General features: G+C 39.6%; 1 protein-coding gene across 1 annotated transcript in view; it reads right to left on the bottom strand.

The window, feature by feature from the left end:
- Positions 1-2,129: 2,129 nt before the first annotated feature.
- The window catches only part of LOC308110542 (neuronal acetylcholine receptor subunit alpha-7-like), a 35,018-nt gene continuing 11,891 nt past the window's right edge, over positions 2,130-25,256 (bottom strand). The window contains exons 2-9 of the mRNA XM_080464906.1: positions 24,580-24,719; positions 19,080-19,124; positions 17,925-18,034; positions 9,830-10,077; positions 8,484-8,678; positions 7,830-7,916; positions 5,305-5,414; positions 2,130-4,613 (exon numbers count right to left, since the gene is read on the bottom strand). Of these exons, the coding sequence (XP_080321032.1) occupies positions 3,993-4,613; positions 5,305-5,414; positions 7,830-7,916; positions 8,484-8,678; positions 9,830-10,077; positions 17,925-18,034; positions 19,080-19,124; positions 24,580-24,719 (1,556 nt within the window). The 3' untranslated portion in view covers positions 2,130-3,992. The remainder of the gene's footprint in view (positions 4,614-5,304; positions 5,415-7,829; positions 7,917-8,483; positions 8,679-9,829; positions 10,078-17,924; positions 18,035-19,079; positions 19,125-24,579; positions 24,720-25,256) is intronic.

Genomic DNA, 25,256 nt, shown 5'->3' with positions numbered 1-25,256 from the left:
TACCTTTGTACCAGAGGATTGTTTGTTGCTGCCTACCAGGAACATTAAACCGTATTTCTCGGTCTAAAACCTGTATTTCTCTTTGATATGATTTTTGACTTACTCTACATCCTTACTGACTCTTCGGGCCTCTCTTGCAGAAACAAAACAGGAGGAAGATTAACTTTATGCATGATAACCTTGAAAGCCTCCAGGAAAAATGCACATTCACACATACATCAACATATGGTATATTAGAGCCTCTGAACATATGACACATTAGAGCTTCGGCTTTACATTAACACATACTAATGTCCTATACCATGTCCAAGAGTAACTGATACTTGTTGCAGGAATCCCCTATTATCCTCAGTTATGTAATATACTTTTGAGTGGCCCACTGACTGTTTGATACCCGGAAGTGTAATCTCTCCCTCACTTTCCTCCCTTTCAAGCACACCATTTCAATCACATAGAAAAAATATCCAAAATATTATATTTTTCTCTTGCACTCATCATTCAAATGAAATAGAAATGAATCAGAAAATTGGATTTGGTGCTGGGAAAACTTCTTTGCTCCTTCATTTTGCAGTTTTTTTTATTCTCTTAGAAATGTTTTTCTACGTTCAGCCTTTTCATTATAATTCACTGCAGATTTTAAGATCTCGTACAGATTCATAATTTGACATGTCCTCATTGAAATACGGCATTATGTAACCTCGTAAGCTTTATAAGTAGGGCACACATTGTAGAGCACATACCTCAGTGTGCATAGATCAAAGAAGCAGCACTCATGGGTCATGAAACCGCAGAAGGTTTAATACAGTCTCGTTATTGCACTTCTAAATTCAATGTACCATCCCAGCTTAACCGTGCAATTGTATTAGGCCACAGTCGCATATCTACGGCAGCTGCTTTACAGTGTGATAACTAATGTCTGATTATAAAGAGTATGCTTCACATTTCTGTGGTTGGATTCAAAACTTTCACTTGAATCTTTTTTTTTTTTCTTTCTTAAAGCTTGTTCAAAGTGCTGTGCAGGAGCTGCTGGAGCTTTCATCTGTCTTATTATGTCATAGACTGTTTCACTCCTTTTTTATTTCCGTGCCCCCTTAGTAAATGATTAGAATACCGACATGGTGCAGGAGTATTTCGGTATAGGCACTGTAGTGTGCACACACACACACACACACACACAAAACGTAATGCACGATCACAGTGCTGTACTTACAAAAATACAAGATCCTAAAACATAACAGGGTGAGGATCCCTGGAGTTTTTCTATGGTGATGATAACCTCTCCGAAGAATTGTCCTGGGCACCACATTCCCAACAGCTGCTAATAATCACTCCTTATAAATGACTATTTCTCAGTAACGTTTTAGGTATATTAAATCCCAGCAATTTATGCACCAATAAAACTCTTGTTTTGTTGGAGTAATTGCTTTTAAGATACTTTCTTACCTCTTCTCATGCCAAAGTCTTACAGTCAAAGTAAAGCGTTCAAGAAAATGGTATCAGTGATGCCATTTGAAAGACAGAACGCCACTTTGGCTTCAAAACTTGTATTTTTTATTTAACAGTCCAACAGCCTGCATACTTACTCAACTAAAACTTTATCTTTTAGAGAATAACAATTGTGCCAGCCAGCCAGCCTAAAATCTGGGCCCGGTCTCACTGATTGGACTTCATCCACAAAACATCAAAGAGCTGCAAGAGGAGAGGACGTCTTTGTTGGCCTCACAAAAAAAGAAATCAGAGCATATTTTCCAAATCACTGAAGAAAAACATGACCAACATTCTTGCATTGTTTTTTTTTTTTTTTTTAAAGATGTGATTTGTATTTTATTTCCTCTTCAATTCCGGCTTTGTTTTCCCCTCTTCAAGCGAGCCAAAATATATTTTTTCAACACTAACCCTCGAGCTTGGAACAGACACTGCCGGACAAATTCTTGTGGAAACTGGAGAATGTTTGTTCTTGTTTGGTCCAACTGAGATTCTATTGTCTCCATTTCTAACTCGCATCCATCCACACAATATGCTGCTTTAATAAACTCAGCATCACCGTGTTCAGTAACTCCAGAGCCAGCTCAGAGACACACACATTCATTGGCAAGCCATGCAGACACAGTGTTTATGACATATGACATGATTGTATATCCGTTTAATATAAAGTTGCATCAAAAGCAAAATGCAATTTCTAGATCAACGCTGCTGATTATGAGCAGGGACAGATGGAGACATTGTGTGTCTTGATGCGCTTATCTTATCCCATTTAAATTCCTTATTTCATATTGTCCTTGTTAACACAACAGTTAGATTTTGTGCAGAAAACATCTGGTTAATCTGTTTTTTTCCAATTTGGCAGCTTGCAGAAAAGCTGCATGCACGCTGATTGAACTTGTAAATTGAGTTTAATAGACGTAAAAGTTTTAACGGGGGTTTTGTTTTGTGAGCTACACTAAAGTCTGGTACATTTCTCACATGTTGAAATGCACCCTAAGGCATTTTGAGCTATTGTTTAGTTAGAATAATACACAAAAAGTGGATATCCCAAATTTAACAATGGCACAAGTAATCTTCCACCCACACACCTATTGTTTATGTGAACTAACTTTATCTGCAATGGTTAAATGTGGGTCAGCTGTTCCTGGCCACTCAAGCCCAAATTACAGGTTAACTGATCTGTTGAAACTGGAGAAGTAAATCCAAACAATGAGACAGTAAAACTTGCTTTAATTTGCACTCGTCCCCCCACATTACACACACTGGAGTTGGCCGCTCTCCTACTTTATACTCCATCATATATAATTTTCCACATGACTTTGGTTTGAACTAAACTGAAACAAGTCATTTCATCCTTCCACATTTTATAACCACAGATTTATGCTCAACCTGTCATACGGAGAATAAATAGACTTTTTATTAACACAGAGAGTCAAAAAAACTCACACTTAGACTGACGGCGATAAAGAGAGCGATGACTCGAGCTACAACAAAAATGTGACTGACTGCCGGGAGGTGGAAGTGAAGTAAACATATTTACAAGTTTCAGTGATTTGACTGCTTCCACAAAACTCAGACATACAGTACAAGGACCTTTCATGAAGCTATACAGCAAATGAAGGGGCCAATGCTCCTTCATGTCAAATTTGATATCTTATTATTGTTATAATACAATGATTGAACTCTGCATGTTAAACTAGTGAGTCATTAAAATGAACAAGGAGGACAAAATGAAAAAAGATCCAGAGAAGGAACCTTAAGGATCCTTATTAAAGTGTCTAAACAAACATATGCCACACTTGCGTCAAAGCAAAGCTTTCTTGATCAAAGTGAAGGCAAAAAAAATTTAAAATAGATTCACAGTGACACATCTCATTTTAGTATCTACTCTAACATTACTAGGATGATATATTATCTGAAACAGTTTGTGATCTCCATTTTAAGAGTTCAAAAGGTAAACGCTTGGTGTGTGAGCTCAGACATTGTGTTTGTACACATACAGTATGTGGACTTGCACATACAGGACTGTTTTCAAATGAATAGATAAAACAATGGCATATATACAATGCTTTCTGGATGGAGACATTCAGCAGTATCAACATGTTCCCCCATTACTGATACCTTATTGTAAAAAATTTTTTATAGTGTCCTCTGCGACTTTGCTGCCGATCTAGAGTATTTCCAGTGTCTTTGTTGTCTCCTCTATAGGTCAAGGTTGGAACAATTAAACATTGCGGGAAATTACAATTGGGTGCCTCTTTATCATTTAGAAAGTATTGATGTCACATAGTTGTCACAGTTGCCAATTGTCTTGTTTTATTCCTTCAAACTGACGCAGGAGTTCTATTTTTCTTTTTTCTTGCAATGATTTATTTTTCTCTTGAAACACTGTGAACTCAATGCTGTATGGAAATGGTCGCCCAGTTTGTTGATTTGGGGTTAGCTCGCCCAACTGTCCACTGTCTCTTCATACCTCGCCACACCCGCCTTCGTCTTGCTGTAGCCAGTTATGTGAAGTCCTTGGAAACAGCCTCGATGAAGTTGGGTGCTGACATGAGGATGGTGAAGGTGCAAATGATGGAGAAGAGAGAGAAGGCCACCAGGCACAGCCGATCCACCACCGCCGCTGCAAACTTCCACTCGCTGCAGATGGCTTCAGCTTCATCCTGGTCCCGAAACCTCTGGGCGATATACGACACCTCCTCTAAGATTCGCTGAATCTCCGGTGGAGGAATGCACGCAATCCCAGGTCCTACTCCCATCCCCAGACCTCCAATCCCACTGCTGACCCCTCCAGGGGGCTCGGCTTCGTCACTGAGGGAGCCGTGCGCACGTCCGCCTAGAGCGACCCCGGAGTCGCTGGAAGGCGGGCAGTGCGGGCTTTCGATGGGATGGTAATTTCCAAAGTAGAGACTCATGGACCCGTTGGAAGTGCCCGTGGGGCAAGGTGGGCATGATGTCTGTGACAGGGGGGCAGTGAGGCTTGGGACCGTGCCCAACTCTATGGAGCTGGTGCTGGAGTGATGCTGGGTGGCGTGACGATACTTATACCCGCGCCGCTTGCGCTCATCGCCAGGTTGTTTCATACGGAGAAACCAGGCGCACCAGTTCAACAGAACCACCCGAACCTAAGAAGTGAGGAGATAGAAACACACATGTGGTTAATGCGAGGTTTCAATCGTCCTGACAAGGTTTGCTTTTAAGTGGGTTTTTTTAATGATGGTTTCTGGTTGTCTGTTCAGTTCATGAGGGTCACACATTAGTGTATTGCTCAGCACTCATAGTGAGAATGACCCTGGTTTGAGCTCGGGTTGGGCTTGGCTGCCTTTCTTCGCTGAGTATGAATATCCTCCCCGTGCGTACGTCTATTTAGTTTCCTCTCAAGGTCCAAAAACATGCTTTTGAAGGTAACTGGTGATTCTAAAATTGCCTGCAGGTGTGAATGTGAGACAAGGTGGTTGTTTGTCTGCGTTTGAACCGTCATTGACTGGTAAACTGTCTAGATTGTACCCTACCTTTACCCAAGGTCAACTGGGATCAGCTCCAGCACCCACTGATAAAGTGGTAATAAAGACGGACGGATGGAAGTTTGGCGCCTCAGTTGTATTATCAAGACGTTGATGGCAATAGTGCTTGCTTCTGGCTCATTAATCAAAACCTGGTGCTGGTTTTAGTTATATAGACTTTGGAATTTGATTGTATCTTCTAATTAAGGCTGCTTTTCATTTATTGGTATCACAGTTCTGCTTCCTGCCACTGTGACATATACAAACATTTGAACTGGCGACGACTACCTTAAGCTCAGAATTTGTCACTCACCCATTTGGGCATCTTGCCTCCGTGAGGGTCATGATGATGAAACTGCAGCACTATCACTGTCACCACCACAGACATCCCCACAATCATCATGGTGCTGGCAAAGTATTGAGCTGTGAGAGGCACAAACACATCCACATGATCAGAGTTAAAACTGAGGTCAGACATTTTAATATTTGACTAGTTGATTATTTTTAGTCTTCTTTTAACAACCTCGGGGTCATATATAATGAGCATGTACTTACAGGTAAAGTTTTGATATTAAGTTAGGACTGAAAAATTGGTTGATTTCACAGTCTGGCATGACAGCAAAAGCCTGCCTGCTCAAATTGGAATAAGTTACATTGCCACTGGCACAAGATGCACATTTGAACTCAAAGAGGGTAAATTAAAGTCGTAAAATGAGGGGAAAAAAAGGGAGAGGGTGTGAGATATATACATGGTCTGGTTGAGAAGGAATATTTTCACTGTTATGGTGAACAACAAAGATGAGCCGGGGCGGCTGAAATTACTTGTCAGGCTTATTTATGCATGAGAACGCCAAAGATAAAGCAAATGAAAGCAAAACTAACATGTTAAAAACAGCATAGAGGAATGAAATTGATCAAAATGCTTATTCTATGATGATCAATCACTTAACATTTAGGTTTTCTTCAGGGAAATTGAGTCAGGAAAAGACCGTGGAAATATATGATGCATAATCTTTTAAAACATAACTGCCAGACCTTCAGTCACAAACTTGCATTGTCAGTCACGGCTGAAGTAACAAAATGCATAATGCATTAGGGAACAGGATTAAAATGAACTGAACCAAGTGGTCTCGAACGAGATAAGAGAGGTCCCACAGAATGAACTAAAATGAAACAAATATATGGGTTTTCTCAGACAAGTTGATAAAAGTGCAGCGTTAAGTGTGGGCCCCTTCAATAACAACTAACAACCATATTAATCTAAACAAGACTCAAAATATGTTCCATAAAATTGTGTTCGGGTCTTATTTATTTATTTATTTATTTATTTATTTGAAATAAAAAACATTTGAGGAAGTCATAATTCATACATAATAATGTTTTTTTGTTTCTTTTTTAACTGGTTTGGCGAGCCTGTGATCAGGGCTGCATGTGACCCTCCGAACCACGACGCGATTGACCGCTCCGCTCCGCTCGCTTAAATTGTGTCACTCTGACAGAAATCTAAAAGTGAAGCGCTAACCACACACTCACACACCTTCTTTCTGTGTCCAAATATATACTGAGAGATGACAGCTAAATGAGGAGTGTTAACCCCTGCAATATGTCTGCTTCTTTGCTTCTCCTCATTACCCCCTCAAAGCCTCTGAAGTGGCTCCCTGGGAAGGTTTTTTTTTTTTTTGTACCAAAGCTTAGCCATCGCCTCCTATAACCCACAGCCTCATTCTCCCTTCATTACTTCTATTGCTGTCCTCTACATCCTTTCATTCCTCTGCAGCGGAGAATCAGACTTTTCACAGCCTATTAATGACGTTGACAGCATTAGTTATGGCCACAAAAAATCCAACTCAAAGCAGCTATCAGTTATTCAAAATTATGTATGTACTTCCTTGAGCTTGCAAGGTCCAGCCAGAACAAATATTTTATTTTAATTCAAGGTTTCATATACATTTCAAACTGAGGTTGTGCTGCTGAAAGACATGATTGAAAGCACAAATGTGTGGACATTTTAAATATATATACGCTTTTCATAGTATTTTGTATTCCTTATGAGGAAACTTTTTCTTGCCCGCTGATCAAATGCATTAAACATAGAAATAAAGATTTGGTAGAAAAAAGCTCAACTTTGTTAGGTCTGATTCCATGCAATTTATTTCTCTTCATAATAGTAAAGTTCAACATAAAAGTGTTGAGGTGCTTGACATTAATGACTATCAACACTGAGGTGTATCGCTGCAAAAGGTAACCAGTTCGAAGAGGGCAGAGGTAAAATGATCATCACAGACATTATTGAGTATTACTGACATCCTAATGCATTAGTAATGAATGAATGACTACATGATTTTCATCACTGTGTTTTGTTACGTGTAGGAGTGCCAGTTAATTTATCCACTGCTAAATAGCTGTCACAGCATACTCAGTAGGTAAGATTTCATCAGTTTTTGCCTGCAGAAGTTGGGTACCAATCTGAATTGTATTGAAATAAGGTTTACATTTAGTGCATACTGTCACCTCTGGATGGGATTAAATAGACAAACTGTTGAAATGTCTTTCATTTAATGAACACAATAACAAGTAGCACTCAGGTAATCCGGATGGAGCATCTCATTGGCTTAAAGTATTGGCTTTACTGTAACGTCTCGACTAGTATATGAAGGTATTTTTGATGCATTCTGCACCTCTGTGCTTGACCACTAGAGGAGCTCAGCTCAATGTCCTATTTTTGGAAAAACATATCATAAAGCAGAAAAAACTAAACAAAACTTGTTTTAGTAATCTGCTCCCTCTGACATGGACTTCACAATGTTACATGCACATGGACGCAGGAGTTTAACTCACCAATGAGAGGAACAGAGTCGGACGTGGCGGGCATGATCTCTGCCACCAGAAGCATGAAGACAGTCAGCGAAAGCAGCACAGTGATGCCTTGGGACAGAGATTGAGAGAGGCACAGGGAGAGATCATAACGATGTGATCAGGGCCACTGACAAATTAAATTATTCCTGTAATCACTTATGTATGCAGTCAGTTATGTTCTCATGACTCCAACTACTTATCAGCCGGCAGCTCTTGTGACATGTCCAAGGTACAGGAGGTTCAAGCTCCACACTCGTAGACAGATGGCTCTTCATCAAGTGACTGCACTGACTGAATGAGTTTAGTAGCAGGTCTCTTATTGTCGAATTCCTTTTTGTCACTGTGATTCATGATGCATGTTTTCATACCTAGGTATATGATTTATCTGCATGCTTTTGTAGAAATACATGCCTGCTCAAACATGTAAGCACACATTCTTGAGCGTATGCGCTCATGGATATTTATGAATTCAACTGCATAAACCGAGGCATCTTCAACCCTTTAAAAGTTTAAGGCTTATAAATCTTTCTAATCAAAGTGCTTTACAATAGTATAGATTATCCCGTGTTACAACATAAACATAATACATGATGTTGCAAATTAACATGACATGTATGTTCAGAATCTTGTCCTCACCTAAAGAGATTTTTTCTCCAGAGTCTGCTGGTAAAAGGAAGACCAGCAGAGCCAAGCCTGAGATCAGCACACAGGGGATGAGCAGATTTAATCCATAATAGAGAGTCCTGCGGCGCATAGTGACTGTAAACGTCACGTCAGGGTAGGGCTCCTTACAGCAATCATAGTACAGCTCATTACGCTTGGCTGGCACACCTAAGAAAGAAGCACACACAGACACATTATAGCATTTATCACCTGATCAATGTAAAGATTAAGGTTCCTATCAGCATTGTCTATCTATATGAATGGTCGACTACATTGAAGAATTGATTCACATGAAATATTCAGCATTTACTCTGCTTTTAATCGATCTTTTTAGTTGAACGTTTCCGAAGACATAAATGAGTTTAAAAGTTGTTCGATTGTTTAATTCCTGACAGAGAAACTTTCTCACCTTCAACTCTAGCTCTGGGGATGTGGTTTGCTGCACTCGCATATGGCCTGGCCGCACGCCTGCGAGAGTGTCAAATACTCTTATTGCATGCCATCTGGTCCTGTCTGACACCCATTTCCAGCTAACCATCACCCCGGGGTCCCCTTTTTTTCTACTGTCCCAGCTGGAAACACCCTGCATGGGAGGTCTTCCAGAAAGTCTCCCCTTTTCCAGTTCATCCAGCTACATCCATCCAAATGTGGTCCCACAGTAGTAATGATTATAAAAAAAAGAAACATATTTATAAAACAGGATTTCATTTTACTCCACTTTGTTCGCAGGACAAGGGCAAAGCCTTGTGACCATGTACCAATAGTTTATGTGGTCATGAATGTTTTACATTGCAGCCTGTAAGGCATCTCCGTGGTCAGTAATTAATGAATATATGGTTGTTTTAAACTATTTTGCAATACCTCCATTTTCAATATAGTCAACCAAGCAGTACTAGAGATGTTTTCTCATAGTTTTTCAATTTAATTTTAATTTGTTATGTATGATGTTTTTTAAAGTCACATTATTAATAAATTAATAGCAACGATAGATAGATAGATAGATAGATAGATAGATAGATAGATAGATAGATAGATAGATAGATAGATAGATAGATAGATAGATAGATAGATAGATAGATAGATAGATAGATAGATAGATAGATAGATAGATAGATAGATAGATAGATAGATAGATAGATAGATAGATAGATAGATAGATAGATAGATAGATAGATAGATAGATAGATAGATAGATAGATAGATAGATTTGAATGTATCACACAGTTACACATGGCCACACATGAATCACAGAGTGAAACTTGTGGAGCAATGTGTCTTTATAGTTATGCCTGTAGTAAAAGACACAGATGCTCTCTTACCCACGAGGTCCCACTCCCCATTAGGTATGTAAGTGGATGTGTCGACATCGAGCATCTGCAGGTCCAGAAGCCAGCCGTTGTGGGTCCACGAGCCAAACTTCAGGTCACACTTCTGCACATCGAAGGGGAACCAGCGCACGTCGATGTAACAGGTGCTCTTTAAGATGCCCGGGGGGATGTACTGGCAGTAACCCGACGCGTTCACCAGTACATTAGTGTGGAAGGTGGCATCGAACCGTTCATCCGCACTGGGGAGAGAGTAACAGTAGAGGAATATGTGAGTGCATCTTAAAATGCATTGTGAGCTGAGGCTCTTTTTCGCTGACTTCATTGTATTGACTTCTTAACTGTATTTGAAATTATGCACAAGTTCTACGGGCTGGCAATTATGAAAAAACTAAATGGCTTTGGCACTTGTACTTGTAGAGGAAGAGGCTCATAAAGCAAGCTTGAGAGAAAATGTAAGATTTTCACACAATTGGTTGCTCACTTTGAATTAAAGCAGTTTGGTTTTAAAAATGAGATGAAAACAGTGTTTGGAGAAATGTCATTAATTCAATGAATAATGTGCTTATGTCTATCATGATTTCAGCACTGAACTGAACAGATGATTGAACATGAAACAGAGAGGACCAGGCGTGTGTGTGTGTGCGTGTGTGTGTGTGTGTGTGTGTGTGTGTGTGTGTGTGTGTGTGTGTGTGTGTGTGTGTGTGTGTGTGTGTGTGTGTGTGTGTGTGTGTGTGTGTGTGTGTGTGTGTGTGTGTGCTGGGCTCCTTTAATACTTTTTGTTGAGTTATTAGAAACTAAAATGAAATGACATGTAAATACCCTGCAAAATATTTAAACAAAGAACTTCCATTGTTTAAAAGCCCCGAAGGGCCGATGCAGTTAGGATACAGAACCCAAGATCCACTTCAGCATCGGTACTCAATTTGAACTCTGATTAAGTATTAAAGAGAAGTGGAAACTCCTTGTTAATGTGCCTGAGGGGGAAGTGTGAACTTTTGTTGAATTTATAGTATACGAGCAAAGTTATAATACAAAGTGATTCACCGCTGTACTGATCACATGTAAAACAGGACAATACAGCTTCGCTTAATGTTTGTGTGTTTCTCCACATAGAGAACAAAGAGAAGTAATACATTGAAGTAAATACATAGTTACATCAGCACAATTTGGCAAATTATACTACAGTATAAGAAACATAGGAGTAATTATTATGAAGACATTTATTATTTTGTACTATTTCTTATAATAGCATAAACATCACAGTGCTTAGTGTATTTGTAAAAAACACAGCGTAAGGCACCACGGTATTATGGCTATATTATAGTATGAGGACGTATAGTAATGTTCAAGAGGAGCTGAAATCCATTTAAAGACTTTTTTTTAATTAATCCAAAAAAATTATATTTAGGGTTTGTTCTAAGCAGCTATGCAGGAAAGTTCAATAGTGTATTTGGCAGCAATCTTGGGAATTTATTGTGACTTTAAAATTTACAATTTTCGAATTTCTTGTCAGGATATTTTTAACCAATAAAGTTTTGACAAAAACGTACTAACTTTATAAATGTTATACAAAAAATAACTGAAAATACACTGATACATAGAATACTAAACTATAAATGTGAAGTAGGGAATGGGATTAAGTGAGGTATTATCCTCTTGCATGGGGTCTGTCTAAGATTCTCTAGTTAAACAATTGAATTAATACATTTCTGTATTCATCACATACTGTATATTGTAGTTCTCTTCCACATACACTTATTCTAACCTGCATATACTTAAATATGCCTTCTTACAGAAGCTATGAGCTTCTCTCAGAAAAACATTTGAAAGTATAATTTATGTGAGAGGTTATCATTGTCATGTCAAAGGAAGTATTACTGTATGAAAGTATGACGGGGCAATTATAAGGCGCTGTATGTGTGTATTACAATTTAGTGTTGCAGTGTGTGAGAGAGTCGAGTTTTCATAGTGTGTGTGCAGCCTAAAAAGCCTTTCATACACACACTGCACACACACACCATCAGTGTGTCAGAAACATCCTGGAGCCTCATTCAGCCCTGATAAAAGAACACAGTATGCATCTCTTTTTTTTTTTCTCTCTCCCCTCCCTTTTCAGACTGAGTGATTTACCTTTTTACCGGAGGGCTGAGTGTTGTAATTCATTTCTCCACTGTGTGTTGCTATCAGCTGGGGCTCCGGGTGCTGGGGGGGGGGGGGGGGGGGGGGGGGGATGTATGGGTTGGCTGAGGTGGAGTCATGCAATGAATTATTCAAGCTTGAGCCCGACTTTTTCTGAACGTGCGCCCATTCCTGCAATTACTGTATATACGTGTGTGTCTCGGAAAGCACACATTGTTCCTTCAAAGTGTTTTGGTAATATTTTATTTCAGCTCTTTTGCCGCCTCTTTAGCTTGTCTGGGGTAAATACACGGGTTATGTTAGTTTTGTTTTTTGTTTTGGGGGGGGTATGGGAGGGTGTGTGGGTGGAGCAGCGCACAACCTACAGTAGATGTGGATCAACACATTTTCAGTTTAGAGAAGCAGGCTAATCATATTGACAGTAACAGTTTGTCTTTCCAGCACATAAAAGAAAGGCTAATTTAAGATTTTCACTGTTCTACTTTGTCATTAGTCTGTGATTTCCGATTGGAAAACGGCGCTGTTAACAAAAACAATCATTTCACCTGGTAGAATAAAAGAGTTATTGGTCTATACCACTGCCACAATCTGTTAGTTTGTTTAATAGAGTTTGGACGTCTCGCAGTGTCACCAAGAAGGCAGGGCTGTATTGTGAAATAAACAGTTTGGAAACTAATGCTTATAACAGCCGTCTCATTTAATAATAACATTTTCAGATGTACAGTCATGTCAGCAGAAATATATAGTTTGTGAAGTTTTCTGCGGCCTTTGGATGATAAGGCAATAAAAATGCACATGACTGGACAGGTGATATCCCTGAGAAAACGGGAATGAGTCTGAACAACACACTGTCGTACACAGAAGGAGAGAGAGAGAGCGCTGCAGACATTTCAGAGGGAGGCAAGAGAGAAACCCAGACAATGATGGCACTGACTGGTCGGTGTACCAGGGGACATGAGTCACCGAGCTTTCCTCTCACTCACTCAACACACACACACACCATGCACGCACGCACACACACACACACGCACGCACGCACGCACGCACGCACGCACGCACGCACGCACGCACGCACGCACGCACGCACGCACGCACGCACGCACGCACGCACACACAGATTATTCAAATTTAGGGGACCCGCCATCTTTCCTGTCCCTCCTGAAGAAAAGCAAACTCGAGGCTCGATGCTGCCACCACCTTGTTTCACAGTGTTCAGGGTGACGTGCCTCCACATGTTTTCTGTGTCCCTAATATGATTTCTTTCAAACTGCAAACAGAACTTGTCGTGGCTTTAGTTCAACATCGGTGTCTTCTGGTCCCTCTTCCATAAAGGCTTGATTTGTGGAGTGACAGTTACCCAGTAGGCAGGCTGTCCTACCTGAGCTGTGGATCTCCGCAGCTCCTTCAGAGTTACCACCTTGGCTGCTTCGCTGATCGCTGCTCTCCTTGTCTTGTCAGTTTAGATGGACGGCCATGTCTTTGATAGGTTTGTAGTTGAGCCAGACTTTTTTTTTTTTTTTTTTTTTAGAACTTAACCCTGCTTTAAACTTCTCCACAACGTTCTCCCTAACCTATCTGGTGTGTTACTTGGTTTTCATGATGCCATTTGTTCTCATGAATGCTCTCTAGTGAGGTCTTCACAGAACAGCTGTATTCAAATAGATTATATATAAAACCCCCGGGAGGTTGACGATATGCATCACTGCATGTAAGAAATACAACATATTTTCAATTTAGGTCACCTTACATCACTATAGTTATTACTGGAAAACAGACACAACTGAATACGATATCAATCAATAACTTATTATCAACGTATTATCAAATAACAAAGTTATTAATAAAATGGGAAAAGGGAGGCTGGAAACCTCATGATGATAATATGTTGCATATTAAATGTAAGAGTGTGTTTTTAATTCTATACATAAGGATGGATGGGTGTTACACAAGCTGTCACCTACTAGCTGCTGAAACAATCGTGTTCATTCATTCAATTGAGGAACATTCTCTCATGTCTGTTTCTTCTATTAAAGCAAAAACAAAAAAGAAACCTCACACACTCTTTGGAAACAGCACGTCATTCCAAATGTGTTTGAATGTTTTCTTTTGTTGCCAAAAGGTTTCTTCGACGAAAAGATCACAGCTAAGTCATCAAAATCCCACTTCAGTCCTCAAAACCTTGAATCTATATCCATTTATTAGATTAATCCTCCCGTCGGTTCAGGCCTGTCACAGTGGTCAGTGTGTGTGGTACATCTAACTTCCTGTGCTGCTGGAATTAGGATTCAGTCTGTGCTGAGGTGGACGTCCTTTATGTGCCTCATCGATCGGCAGTCAAGTGAGACCATTGACTTTTCCCTCTAATGGCACAGGAGCTCATCAGCTTGTAGAGCTGTTTCAGAGCTGTATGTGTTATATACCAAGACTGTGGTTGCCTAAAATAAGCACAAACACACAAAAACAGCCATGTGAACGTGTCACCATGCACTTATCCACATTATTATGAGGCTGGAGCCGACATATCAGGCTGTGTTGACGAGGGAAGAGCGTAAATTGTCCTCTGATGGTGATAGTTCTTAAGTATCCTTATAGCCTCTTCTCTAAATGAGCAAATGGGTTGGTGTTTGTGAGCACATTAAGCAAAGGTTTTAAGATTTACTTATTAGTCGGAGCCAAGCTCATAGCCTTTAGTCACATGGTAATGAACCACAAGATGTAATTTGTTAATCAAGGAAGATTTTTGCCAGGATGGTGAATAACAAAGTATTTTCCTCAGGCATTGTATCACAAACTAGATTCCAGATGTGATCCATGACTCACATTATGGGTTCGTCGCGCATGAAAGGGCAGTGGGAGATGGTGTGAGTCAGTGTGCACGTTTCACACTGTGATGAGAAGAGTTACAACCCCTTTATTAACAAACAGAATTCTTCCATTGAAAATAAACGTACTGTATCTCCTTATTCGAGATGCCTTCTGACCTCAGTATTCATAAATATCATTAACCCCATATTTAATTATCAGATTTCTATTAAACTCCGAGCAGCATGAAAACAAGTGAAAACATCTGTTATTCAACACAGTAGGAGAAGCGTGTTATTGGCTGCGGCCGGATGGCCCCTGTGTAATGGTGTGTGTTGCTCAATTACTGGCAGTAATGGCGGTAAGGCATGGATAGTTCTGCTTCAATTCTTCAGTTTGCAACCTGTGTGCATGTTTATGTCAAGATATTTACAGTGAAGAGAGCTTGGAAGTGTGTAATTAGTGAGTTAGGCGTGTTTCTAGAGACGATCCATATTATTGTTAAAAACTACAATATTTCATAGAGAAGTAAACCTTTTGGCCTCAGCTGTAAAGTGGGGTTGTCTTCCACTGTCTTTTACCAAATAATCAATCAGTTGCTTGCAAATAGTAAATGCAACAGTACATGCTTAATACATGGAGGCAAGCTGTGTCTTAAAACGTATTTAATTTCCATAACACTCAGAATTATGGAAATTAAATACGTTTTCAGACACAGCTTGCCTCCATGTATTAAGCATGTACTGTTGCATTTACTATTTGCAAGCATATTTCACTTCATGTTTATCAAGCCAGCGACCATATTTGGTCATTTCTGCGCGTTTCCCTGTTTTGCCATCCTGACGATTGTACATTGATGACAATAATATATTACAAGATTAAACTGCGATGCAAAACACCGAGATAGGTGTTGCTGCTGGTATATTTGGCTCCGGCAGACCATCTTTCACCTCTACGGATTGATGCATTGAAAATATCATAAACTGTGAAAAAGCGTGTCCGAGCAAAGCATTACATATATAACACTGGAGCGAGACTTCAAAGATATGGACGATGCTTATTGTTGTATTATGTAAAGACAAATCCTCACGAGTGCTCACGAGCATGTATCCAATTTTTCATCGAATGCTGGAAGAAATTTATTCATATCCAATTTAGAGAGTGTTTAGGCTTGAAATGTTGAAACAACACATGGACGGAAGTATGGAAATATTCTTAGATACCACTCTTAAGTTTGGTCAAAGAATGCCATATATGAAGGGTAAATATATACTTAAGTCTTTAAGATCCTGGTTAAACATTGGAAAAACTAATTACAGTGTATTAAGGTGATATATGTGTTCTTTAAATAAATGGCTTTGTACTTGAGAAGTGCTGCATTCACGACCCGGCCTCGCTTTGCTTTCAACTCCTCGTTGGTGACTCAGGCCGCCGCCTCAACAAAATGCACTGATGCTAAATTTATTGCAGACATGTGCAGTCACTAAATCTTTACTTACCAATGACTTTCTTCTGCTTATGCTCAAATGTTCAGTAAAACAACACCTGCTGGATATCAGCGTTTTAACGTTGGCACCGCGAACCTTTTTTTTTTTTTGCATGCTGACATCATCTTTCGACAAAGTCACTGCCGTGTCCTCCTGCGAACCTTTTAAAGCGTGGCTGCAGGTTACTGATCTTTAGCCATATCAAAACACAACAACAGTCTAAACTAAGGGGCGGAAAAATTATGTTAGTTTTCATTTCAGAATCGTAAGTGAGTTTGGCGATTCAGTGCAATGCACAAGCACAGAGCAAGGGAAGTCAGTCTAAGAGACAGGTAGACAGTGAAGGCAGCACGCTGACACCTTGACGGACAGATATAGGAAGATTTATAAAGAGGAGTCTGTGAGAGCTGGGACCGATAAAATATGGAGAGAAGAGTGATTGAATAGAGAGAATTATAGTGAGACAGTGAGTTATGAAAGAGGTGGCGGCAGACACAAATAGAACGAGATAAAAAAAGAGAGAGTAAAGCGGTGAGACGAGAGGGAGGAGTGGAGGCAAAAGGGAAAAGGTAGAGAGGCGGGCGAACGAGAGGGGTGAACGCACAGAGATTAGAATGGGTAATCCCGGCAGGTCTGAAAGCTGAGCTTTTAAAATTTAGGTTAATACTGGCAAACCTTTGTTTTGTCCTCATGTTCCCTGTGATGTGTCTGTGTTGTCCTTTGGTGCAGTTTGTTCTCTGGTAGAAGTGAAGAGGAATAAGCGAGGCTCCTCTCCACATACCCTCAATAACCAACTTCCTAATGTTCTCCTTTCGAGTTCAGATTACATGTTTACGACTCTGGTCTTGCAAAAAAAAAAAAATTGCATTAATTGATTCATTTGATAATTTTTTCCCCCTCAGTCTTAGACACGAATATCCATTGACTCAAGCATGCGAACGCAGAGCAATTAGTGGTTTTAGAGGAAAATATCTGGCCTACATCTTTAATTGACTTGAGACAGTCTCGCAAGAAAAACATGAAAATAAGTTGATGCACAAACATCACCAGCTTGACCTAAATAAAAACGCTCACTCACGCACAGAAGACGGGGACGTCGGCCACAGATCTCACTGTATGTTTAGCACTTTTATTAACAGTAAATACTTCAAATGTGATGTAAAATTCATAAAATGTTAATGGCTTTTGTCCACAAATGATTCCCCATAGCAAGAGGTATACAGGTCGCACTGTGGTACAGTGGTTCGTACTCTCTCTTCACGGCATGAAAACACCCAGTTTGAGTCCATAGGAGCGTTTCTATGTATAGGTTTACTCGTTCTTTCTGTGTGTGGATAGGTTTTCTACAGTTTTCTCACACAGCCCAGAAATATGAGTTTGAGGTCATTTCGTGTCTCTAAATTGCACATATGTGAGAATATGTGTGTGTGTGTGTGTGTGTGTGTCTGTCCTTCTGAGATTGTTCCACCCAGTGTAAAAAGATTTTTGCTTAACACAGTTTCTCTTTCTCTTTCAGATTCTAGATATTTCTAGGAAAGGTGTTTTTGACACGTGTGTTTACGTGTAACTATTAAAAAGAAATAGCAAAGAAAACATTCCAGCAGAAATCTGTAGGGGAGATAATCTTTTCATTTTATGTACAACAAAGCAGCTCTGACCTGTTGTAAAGGAGGATGTCAGGCGTCCAGACCTGATCTGAGGGGAATCGGAGGTTCTGCACACCAGGGTAATTGTCAGGATTCCAGCTCAGATAGACGTCCGTCCAATACTGAAACACAGTGAAAATGAGCCCCATTTTATTTTGTACAGGGTGTGTTAACTTACATGTACCCTGCAAGAACTGCAAATCTATTTTAAGTCATTTATAAATCACAGTCGCCCCGACGACAAAAGCTTTTGCGTCAGTCATTTTCAGTGACTAAGCTGCATGAAAGGTAAAAATCACTGCTGTTTATCTCATGTGCTTACATCTAAAGCCAGGACAGTAAAGCTCTCAACAGGTGTCCTCTTCAAAGTTTGTCTGTTTATTTAGAGTTTCCTGAAAGTCCCAGTGGTTCAACTGCAAACAAAACAAACTGTGTAACTTTTTGACAAACCTCCGCCTGATACATGAAACAATTTAAATCGAGACAAAAAAAAAAAAATACATGTCAACAGTTACTTAAACGTGCTCCACTTTTACTTCCTTTTTTTCTCCTCCTGTCCTTGTCTCACTTTCTGCTTGATAATCTGCCAGCAGGGATGCAATCTTCAGTTTGCTGATGCCAGCACAGAATCATTCTCTCTCTCTCTCTCTCTCTCTCTCTCTCTCTCTCTCTCTCTCTCTCGTTTTCTGGCATTTTGCCTTTTTGAGGATTTGCAGTCAAGAAATGGGAAATGTGTGGGAAGAGAACGTTGCAATGGAGTGCGGCACTCGTCCAGTCGGGATTTAACCCCGCGACTTTTTTGTTCATGGTATGCACTGTAACGGCCATCTGCTCACTCTCATTTCTATGCATTTTTGCAGTTCCAGCAGTGGCGATACTGTTCTAACTAACTTTTCCGGATCATTTGAATTTTTTAGGTGGTTGAATTAACCGTTAAAAAAAAAATTGGAATACAATAATGAACGTTAAATAATTATAACAAAAATTGCATGTTCCTCTTAATGTGCACAGTTAAAACACTCAATTTTAACATGCGTTTCATAATGGGGCAACAGCAATTTAAAAAAAAACAACACATTTAAGTCCTTGGAAGATAATTGTGTAATGAAAGTACGATTAAAGCAGATTAGCTTGGTGATAGTATTTCCCTCTCAGACTTTGACTCACCAGCTGCAGCCAGGCGTTGGTCATCAGCACTTGGTTCTTCTCATCCTGAGAAGAAAAACAGAAAGAAGATGGAGAAGCTCAGTCTTTTGCATGTGATAAGACACGCAAGCCAGTTCATATTTAATAAGGTGGAAAAGGAACTCATCGTCAGCAAATCAGTGTTGTTTTTTTCAAGTTGTAATCAACAGCTCTTTTTTAAAAACACCGTCACACCGAGACTATTTAACATGAACCATCCTTTTGAAGCAAAATTGTATTTTTCAGTCAGTTTAACAGAAGTGTCACACCCACAGTGTTTAATCCTGAGTTATGTTTGTTGCCCCTGTTGGGCAAAGTCGTGACCTTGAGGAAGAACGACTTGCGTTCAGAAATCATCCTCACATGTCCCAAGTTGACAGGGCAATTTGCACTGTGGTGAAACCTGACAAAAAGAAGGTTGAATGGAATAAAAAAAACAATAAAAGGCTGAATAAATGAATAATAGCTTGGTATAGAAATAGAGGAACAAAGTGAAATGGAAATCCTGAACTTATTGCCACTGTCACTCTGTGCTACATAACGCCACAGATTTTGAACCACAGTTAGATATATCAACAGGATTTCCCGGGTTTCACAGTGTAAAACCACCTTTAGTCATAAACTCTCATGTTGACTTCATGTACACCTGATATAGTATAACTTGTTTCTTATAGCGAAGTCAAATTTTTACATTTTGGTCATTTGGTGGTTGCCTGCGTCATGTTCCTCTTTGTAATATACTCAAGTCACAAAAGGTGGACATCCACTGTTGTTGTTTTTTTTACCCATTTAATGACCAACAAACAACGACCACATTTGCACATTGCAACTTAATCTGGGTTTGTTTATTGATTTCCGAGAGATCAACCAAATTAAGAAAGAAACATGATAAACTATCTTCCCAGTAGTGCTTTTTATTCAAAATTCTCTTGATTTTGTTTGTTCAACAAACACGCATACACTTGTTAAATTTGTGCAATGTAAATATATGATAATAATGGATATACCAGTCAAACAATCTTTACCATCTTTGTCCACCACAGGCCTGATTGGACGCTTTGAGTTTCTTTAAAAGATACAAAATTTATAAAATGTTTTCGAAATATTCATGAAGCGGTGAAATTGTCTTGCTCATATTCTAGCTTCAAGGTAAAAGTACAATTTTTGCAAGCATCAAATTTTTGTGCTCCCAGTGCGAAGAAGAATGTCAGGAGAGGTCAGTGAGGAATCTTAAATTAAAAGCACAGGAGGGTTGAATGGGATCAAAAGAATGTCTGTAAATCAACACGAAGCAACTGTCTCTCCAGTTTCCTGTATATCTCACTCTTTGTCATTTTTCTATGTTATATTGTTCCATAATGTCTCTCAGATAGAGGATGACCCAGATGATCTTGCAGCTGAAAGTAATGATTGGAAATGATGCACGTCTCTGCAGAGATTTCAAATTCCCTTGTGGTTCGTGGTGTGTGTGTGTGTGTGTGTGTGTGTGTGTGTGTGTGTGTGTGTGTGTGTGTGTGTGTGTGTGTGTGTGTGTGTGTGTGTGTGTGTGTGTGTGTGCGTGTGTGTGTGTGTGTGAGCAATTCACTGAAAAGATAAATATAGGGCTGTGGGACATAATAAATGTACATAAAGATAATATGAACCTGACTGGACTGTCCATGGTCAGAATGCCTGCAGCAGTTTGTGCACCGGGGGACTTATACACAATGTAGTAACTTCACTTTTCCAAATCTAACTGAAATACAATATTTAATAGTCACTCACTCCCCTGATATCGTGGGACTGCTGCACTGTAGATTGGGAAATGGACTGATTTATTTAGATGTGACTATCAATTTCAGACTTCATGAAAACGTTTGCTTCATTTCCATCCTTCAGGGGAAAAAAAAGAAGGTCAACCTGGAAGAGGTTGTTAAGTCTCTGGAGTAAGTCAAACTGGTTAATGTGAGTTCAAGCTCTGCGAGAAAGGTTGATCAGATGTTCAGGGCGTAAAGTAAATGGATTCCTAAATCATCACTGCATTTGGAAAGACGTCGTTTAGCGACGGCCAAGACGTCCAACCATCATCTGCTTATACAGTAAAGCAGCACTGGAGAGACAGAAGCTTGTGCATTAAGGCTGGATTCTGATGAGTCTCTGGGTTAAGTGTTCAGGTCATGCAGGCAACTGCACTGGCTGCTGCAGAAATACAGTCCAGACGACGCAGTGAGGCAAGTGAAGGCAGCACTCAAGTATGCTGACATTGTTAGGTTTATGCAGTATGAACAAGCGGTCATGGCACCAGTTCAACACTTGAAAGAAGAGATTAATCTGAGCAAAGGAGGGAAGGGCTATGTCAGTTACCTGGATTAGAAACAGTCCCAGTTGCTGGTAATTTGGTCGGTTGTTACCAAATGAAATATGCTGACTGATTTTTTTATATTTATAAAAGTGAATCGAGTATTTAATCCTGTAGTGTGCAATGTCCATAATTGTTCTTGCTGCTTTTCTTTGATATACACACTTTCAACCATTTTGTTTTTGCTAATAAATAATTTTTGTGCATGCATGATTGTTTACTCTAAATCTAATTGAGCTCAGTAAACTTTGGAGTTTCAATGAAAAAACAAAACAAAAAACAAGACAGTAAAAACCACAGTGGAGAAACATGCATACATACTGTCAAAAGTCATCCTATTCACTGACACAAAGTATTATAATACAAATATATTTTCATTATTATTTCATTTTGTTTGGAAAGCAAATTATTCCAGAGATTTCAGGGAAGATTTGCAGATGAGCTCAGATATTTCACCTGAATTAAAAGATGCATTTTTAAGTGAAACTGAGTCCTTCTGGCAAGGTTAAATGAGCATCTTGCTGTGCTCCACAACCCCCCCCCCCCCCCCCCCCCCAAATATCCAGTTTACCTTATGTAAGCATCCAAACTGCTGCCTTGACTGAATCTGTAAACAAGCTTTAGTGCATTTCTCAAAGTGTCAGCAAAAAAAACTGTGAAATTCTTGAATTTTACCTCTCAAAATATTTTCCAAACACTGAGATAATACAGAAATGCCCTCAGCCCCATCGTCTCACAGTCTAACGAGCACATGAACACAGTTTCACGATGATGTTACTTGTCAAAATGGATCTGTTAGCAGCTCCCTGATAATCTCAGTGAAACATGTGCCGCTCCTCGGCTCTGAGACGGATGAGGCCAAAACAACTGTCAGGACACAGACAGACAGCCGAGTGAAAAGCATGAAGTCCCTGTGGGTAGAACACACTCCCATGCACACACACCACACACACACACACACACACACACACACACATACTGTTGTATCTGTCTGTCCTGGCAAATGAGAGCAGACATCTGGCTGGTATCAGCACATTCAACACAAAAGCACCTTCATGAGCTGACTTGTCTCTGCCTACGCGCTGATAAATACATATCATGCATGTCACATGTCTAAAGTTTAGAGGCTTGTGTCTGGAGCTTAATGAGTCGGGCATTAATTGGAATACCCCCCCCCCCCCCCCGTGCTGCTATGTGAGCGATATTTACATTTTGAAAAGACATCAGCTGACTTGAATGGCGTTCTGGGTCGTGGTGTGGAGGACAGAGGAAGATGTCCTTGAGGAATGTGTTGGGACGTTAACCCTTCGGCCAATAAGTGATCATACTTATTAATGCTGTCAGTTTGTTTATTTCTCAACAAACTGACAATGATGAGTTAAAGGGCAGATAGGGGAAAAAATGTGCTCATTCTTGAGATTGGTGTCATTTTTGTAGCATTACCTAAAAAAACTACCATCTCCTATTTCCAGTAAGTACATCTGATTGATGCATTTCTCCTCAAAAAATGTAAAAAGATGTGAAAGACTGTCTTCAATCATGTGAAATATCTAAATCAAATGACAGTATCAAATTTTAAATCCTCCCAACACATCCAGTGGGTCATATTTAGTGTATTTCCCTTGTAGATAACACAATGTATTGTACTATATTATTACTAATAAATGTATGAGAAATATCTAAAGAGACAAAAAGCCCCTCTTTCAGGGAGTTTTATGAGAAATATGAACGTACATATGATGTTGGCCAGTTTTATGCGACGTTGCATTTGATTGTAGAATTTATATGTATTGATGTTTCTTTGCTGATTAAAAAAACCCCTTTAAAGTATAGAGATATACTTCAAAAATACCTTAGGGATAAAACTCTCAAGACACGCTGATTTTGGTAAGTGGGGAGCACAAAAACCTCGACAGCTGATTTTATTGAAAGGGTTGTCATCTGGAACGTACAGTCTTACACACTATGTACAGAATGAAAGGGGAAAAAAGGCTCCATGAGCAGCTGATTATTTCATGTCAAAGTGCCTCAGTGGAGCAGCACAGCGACATGGACGCATTACAATCTGAATTCATACCAAAACAATGCTGCTTCACAGAGGAGGGAATCAGGACCTTCAAGCCGTCAGTTATCGAAGGTCGCAGACAAAGGTAGAGAGAGACGACTCAACTTCAAATCCTCAGATTAACTTCAAATCCTCAGTATGTGTGTGAGTGATAACATAAGAGTGACAGTGTGAATTACAGTACACTCCCGGTACACTATTACTTTATGTAATAGACGTTTTAACGGGAGAAGCGGATTACTTCTGCTATGATAAAAAAAATGAAAAAAAAAAGTTAATACTGGGTGTCACTTATTCCAGTGAGATGTATAGCTTCAAACAGGTTTCTTCAAGTACTTATGAAGCTACTCTGTAGAATTCTAAACACCTTCAGTGGTGCAAAACAAAAACAACACCATTATAGCACCCTGCGTTAACACACAGTGTGACTTTTTTTCAATATTCTCCATTAAAAAACATCCAGAAAAATCCTCAAACTAAAATCAAGAAACATATTAAAGGTACTCCCAAGCTTGTTGTGTGAGTTTTATGTATTTTCCGCAAATTCAAATAATGGCTGACATAATTTACAACCCATGACAACCGAGGGTCTTTTACTTCATGTGTAACTTACAAATTTAGTGTGAATATAAAATAATTGAAAAGTTGCCTCCTGCCTCTCGTTATTTACTTAATGGAAATGGCTGAACATCTTTGTCTTTGCTGTTCTCGTTTCTGATTAAGTGGGATGATTGTGGTACGAGAACCTGAGCTAGTTGAAGTTAGGCATGAGAGTCAAACGTACTTGGTTGTAATGGTTGTACTTCATGGTTAGTTCTGGTATTTCATTTTCATGTTATAGTTATAGTTTAGGAGACATATTTACAATATTATAACTGGTTGTGCTGTGACAGCTGTTGTACTTGTTTGTCTGCTGCTACTGATCCGGGCCATTGATATTATCACAGAGTCTCCTGGTGAAGTTAATCAATACATAGTCTACAAATTCTTTTTCAATTAATGTCACTTTGCAAGTTTCATATTATTCTACAATTTTTTTACATGCTACAAAAAAAAACCCAATATAAATGAATACTCACCACATCTATGATCTGCAGCAGTGTGAGGCCCAGCTCCACCAGGATGGCGGCTGAGTCATTGACCACAGGTCTCTCTAATCGGTTGTAGTTCGCCAGCAGCTCCTTGTACAGCCTCCGCTGGTATTCGCCCTGCAAAGATCCTGGAGGGCAGAAGCAGGAGAAAAGACAGTGCGTGTGAGGATCACCCTAAATACAAGGCATGACCTGTTGCATCACAAACAAATCCTTGATATTAGAAAACATAATAAACAAGTTTGTGCATCAATACCTGCACAGGTCGAGAAAACTTTAAAAACACCAACAGTGAGGACATATGGCTCGAATAAATATCGAGCCCTCGAGTCTGGACTATTTCTGAAGGTCAATTCTCAATTTATGTCTCTGTGCGCAGTGTTATGTATTTTTACTTCTTCACAAGCACTGGAATACAGATGAGAACGACTTTTCTTTCCATCAGTATTTTTGGCTTCTTTTATCCCCTTTCTTGTGTACTGAGACTGAATTTTAATCCAGAGAGTACCGCTAATGGTCTTCCTAACCGTTCGTCCTTCCTTTGTTGGCACCAGCATGCAGTCAGATAATAATTTACCTTGTAGAGGTTAAAGCACGCTGCCTCAGACAGTATCTGCTCACTGCGTTGTCACTCTGCCGGCCGGTTTCTGATTCTTACAATACAT

The sequence above is a fragment of the Lipophrys pholis genome (genome assembly GCF_963383615.2).
Source record: "Lipophrys pholis genome assembly, chromosome: 6".
NCBI lineage: Eukaryota > Metazoa > Chordata > Actinopteri > Blenniiformes > Blenniidae > Lipophrys > Lipophrys pholis.
Note: the sequence above shows the minus strand (reverse complement) of the source record. Positions and strands in the feature narration are given on the sequence as shown.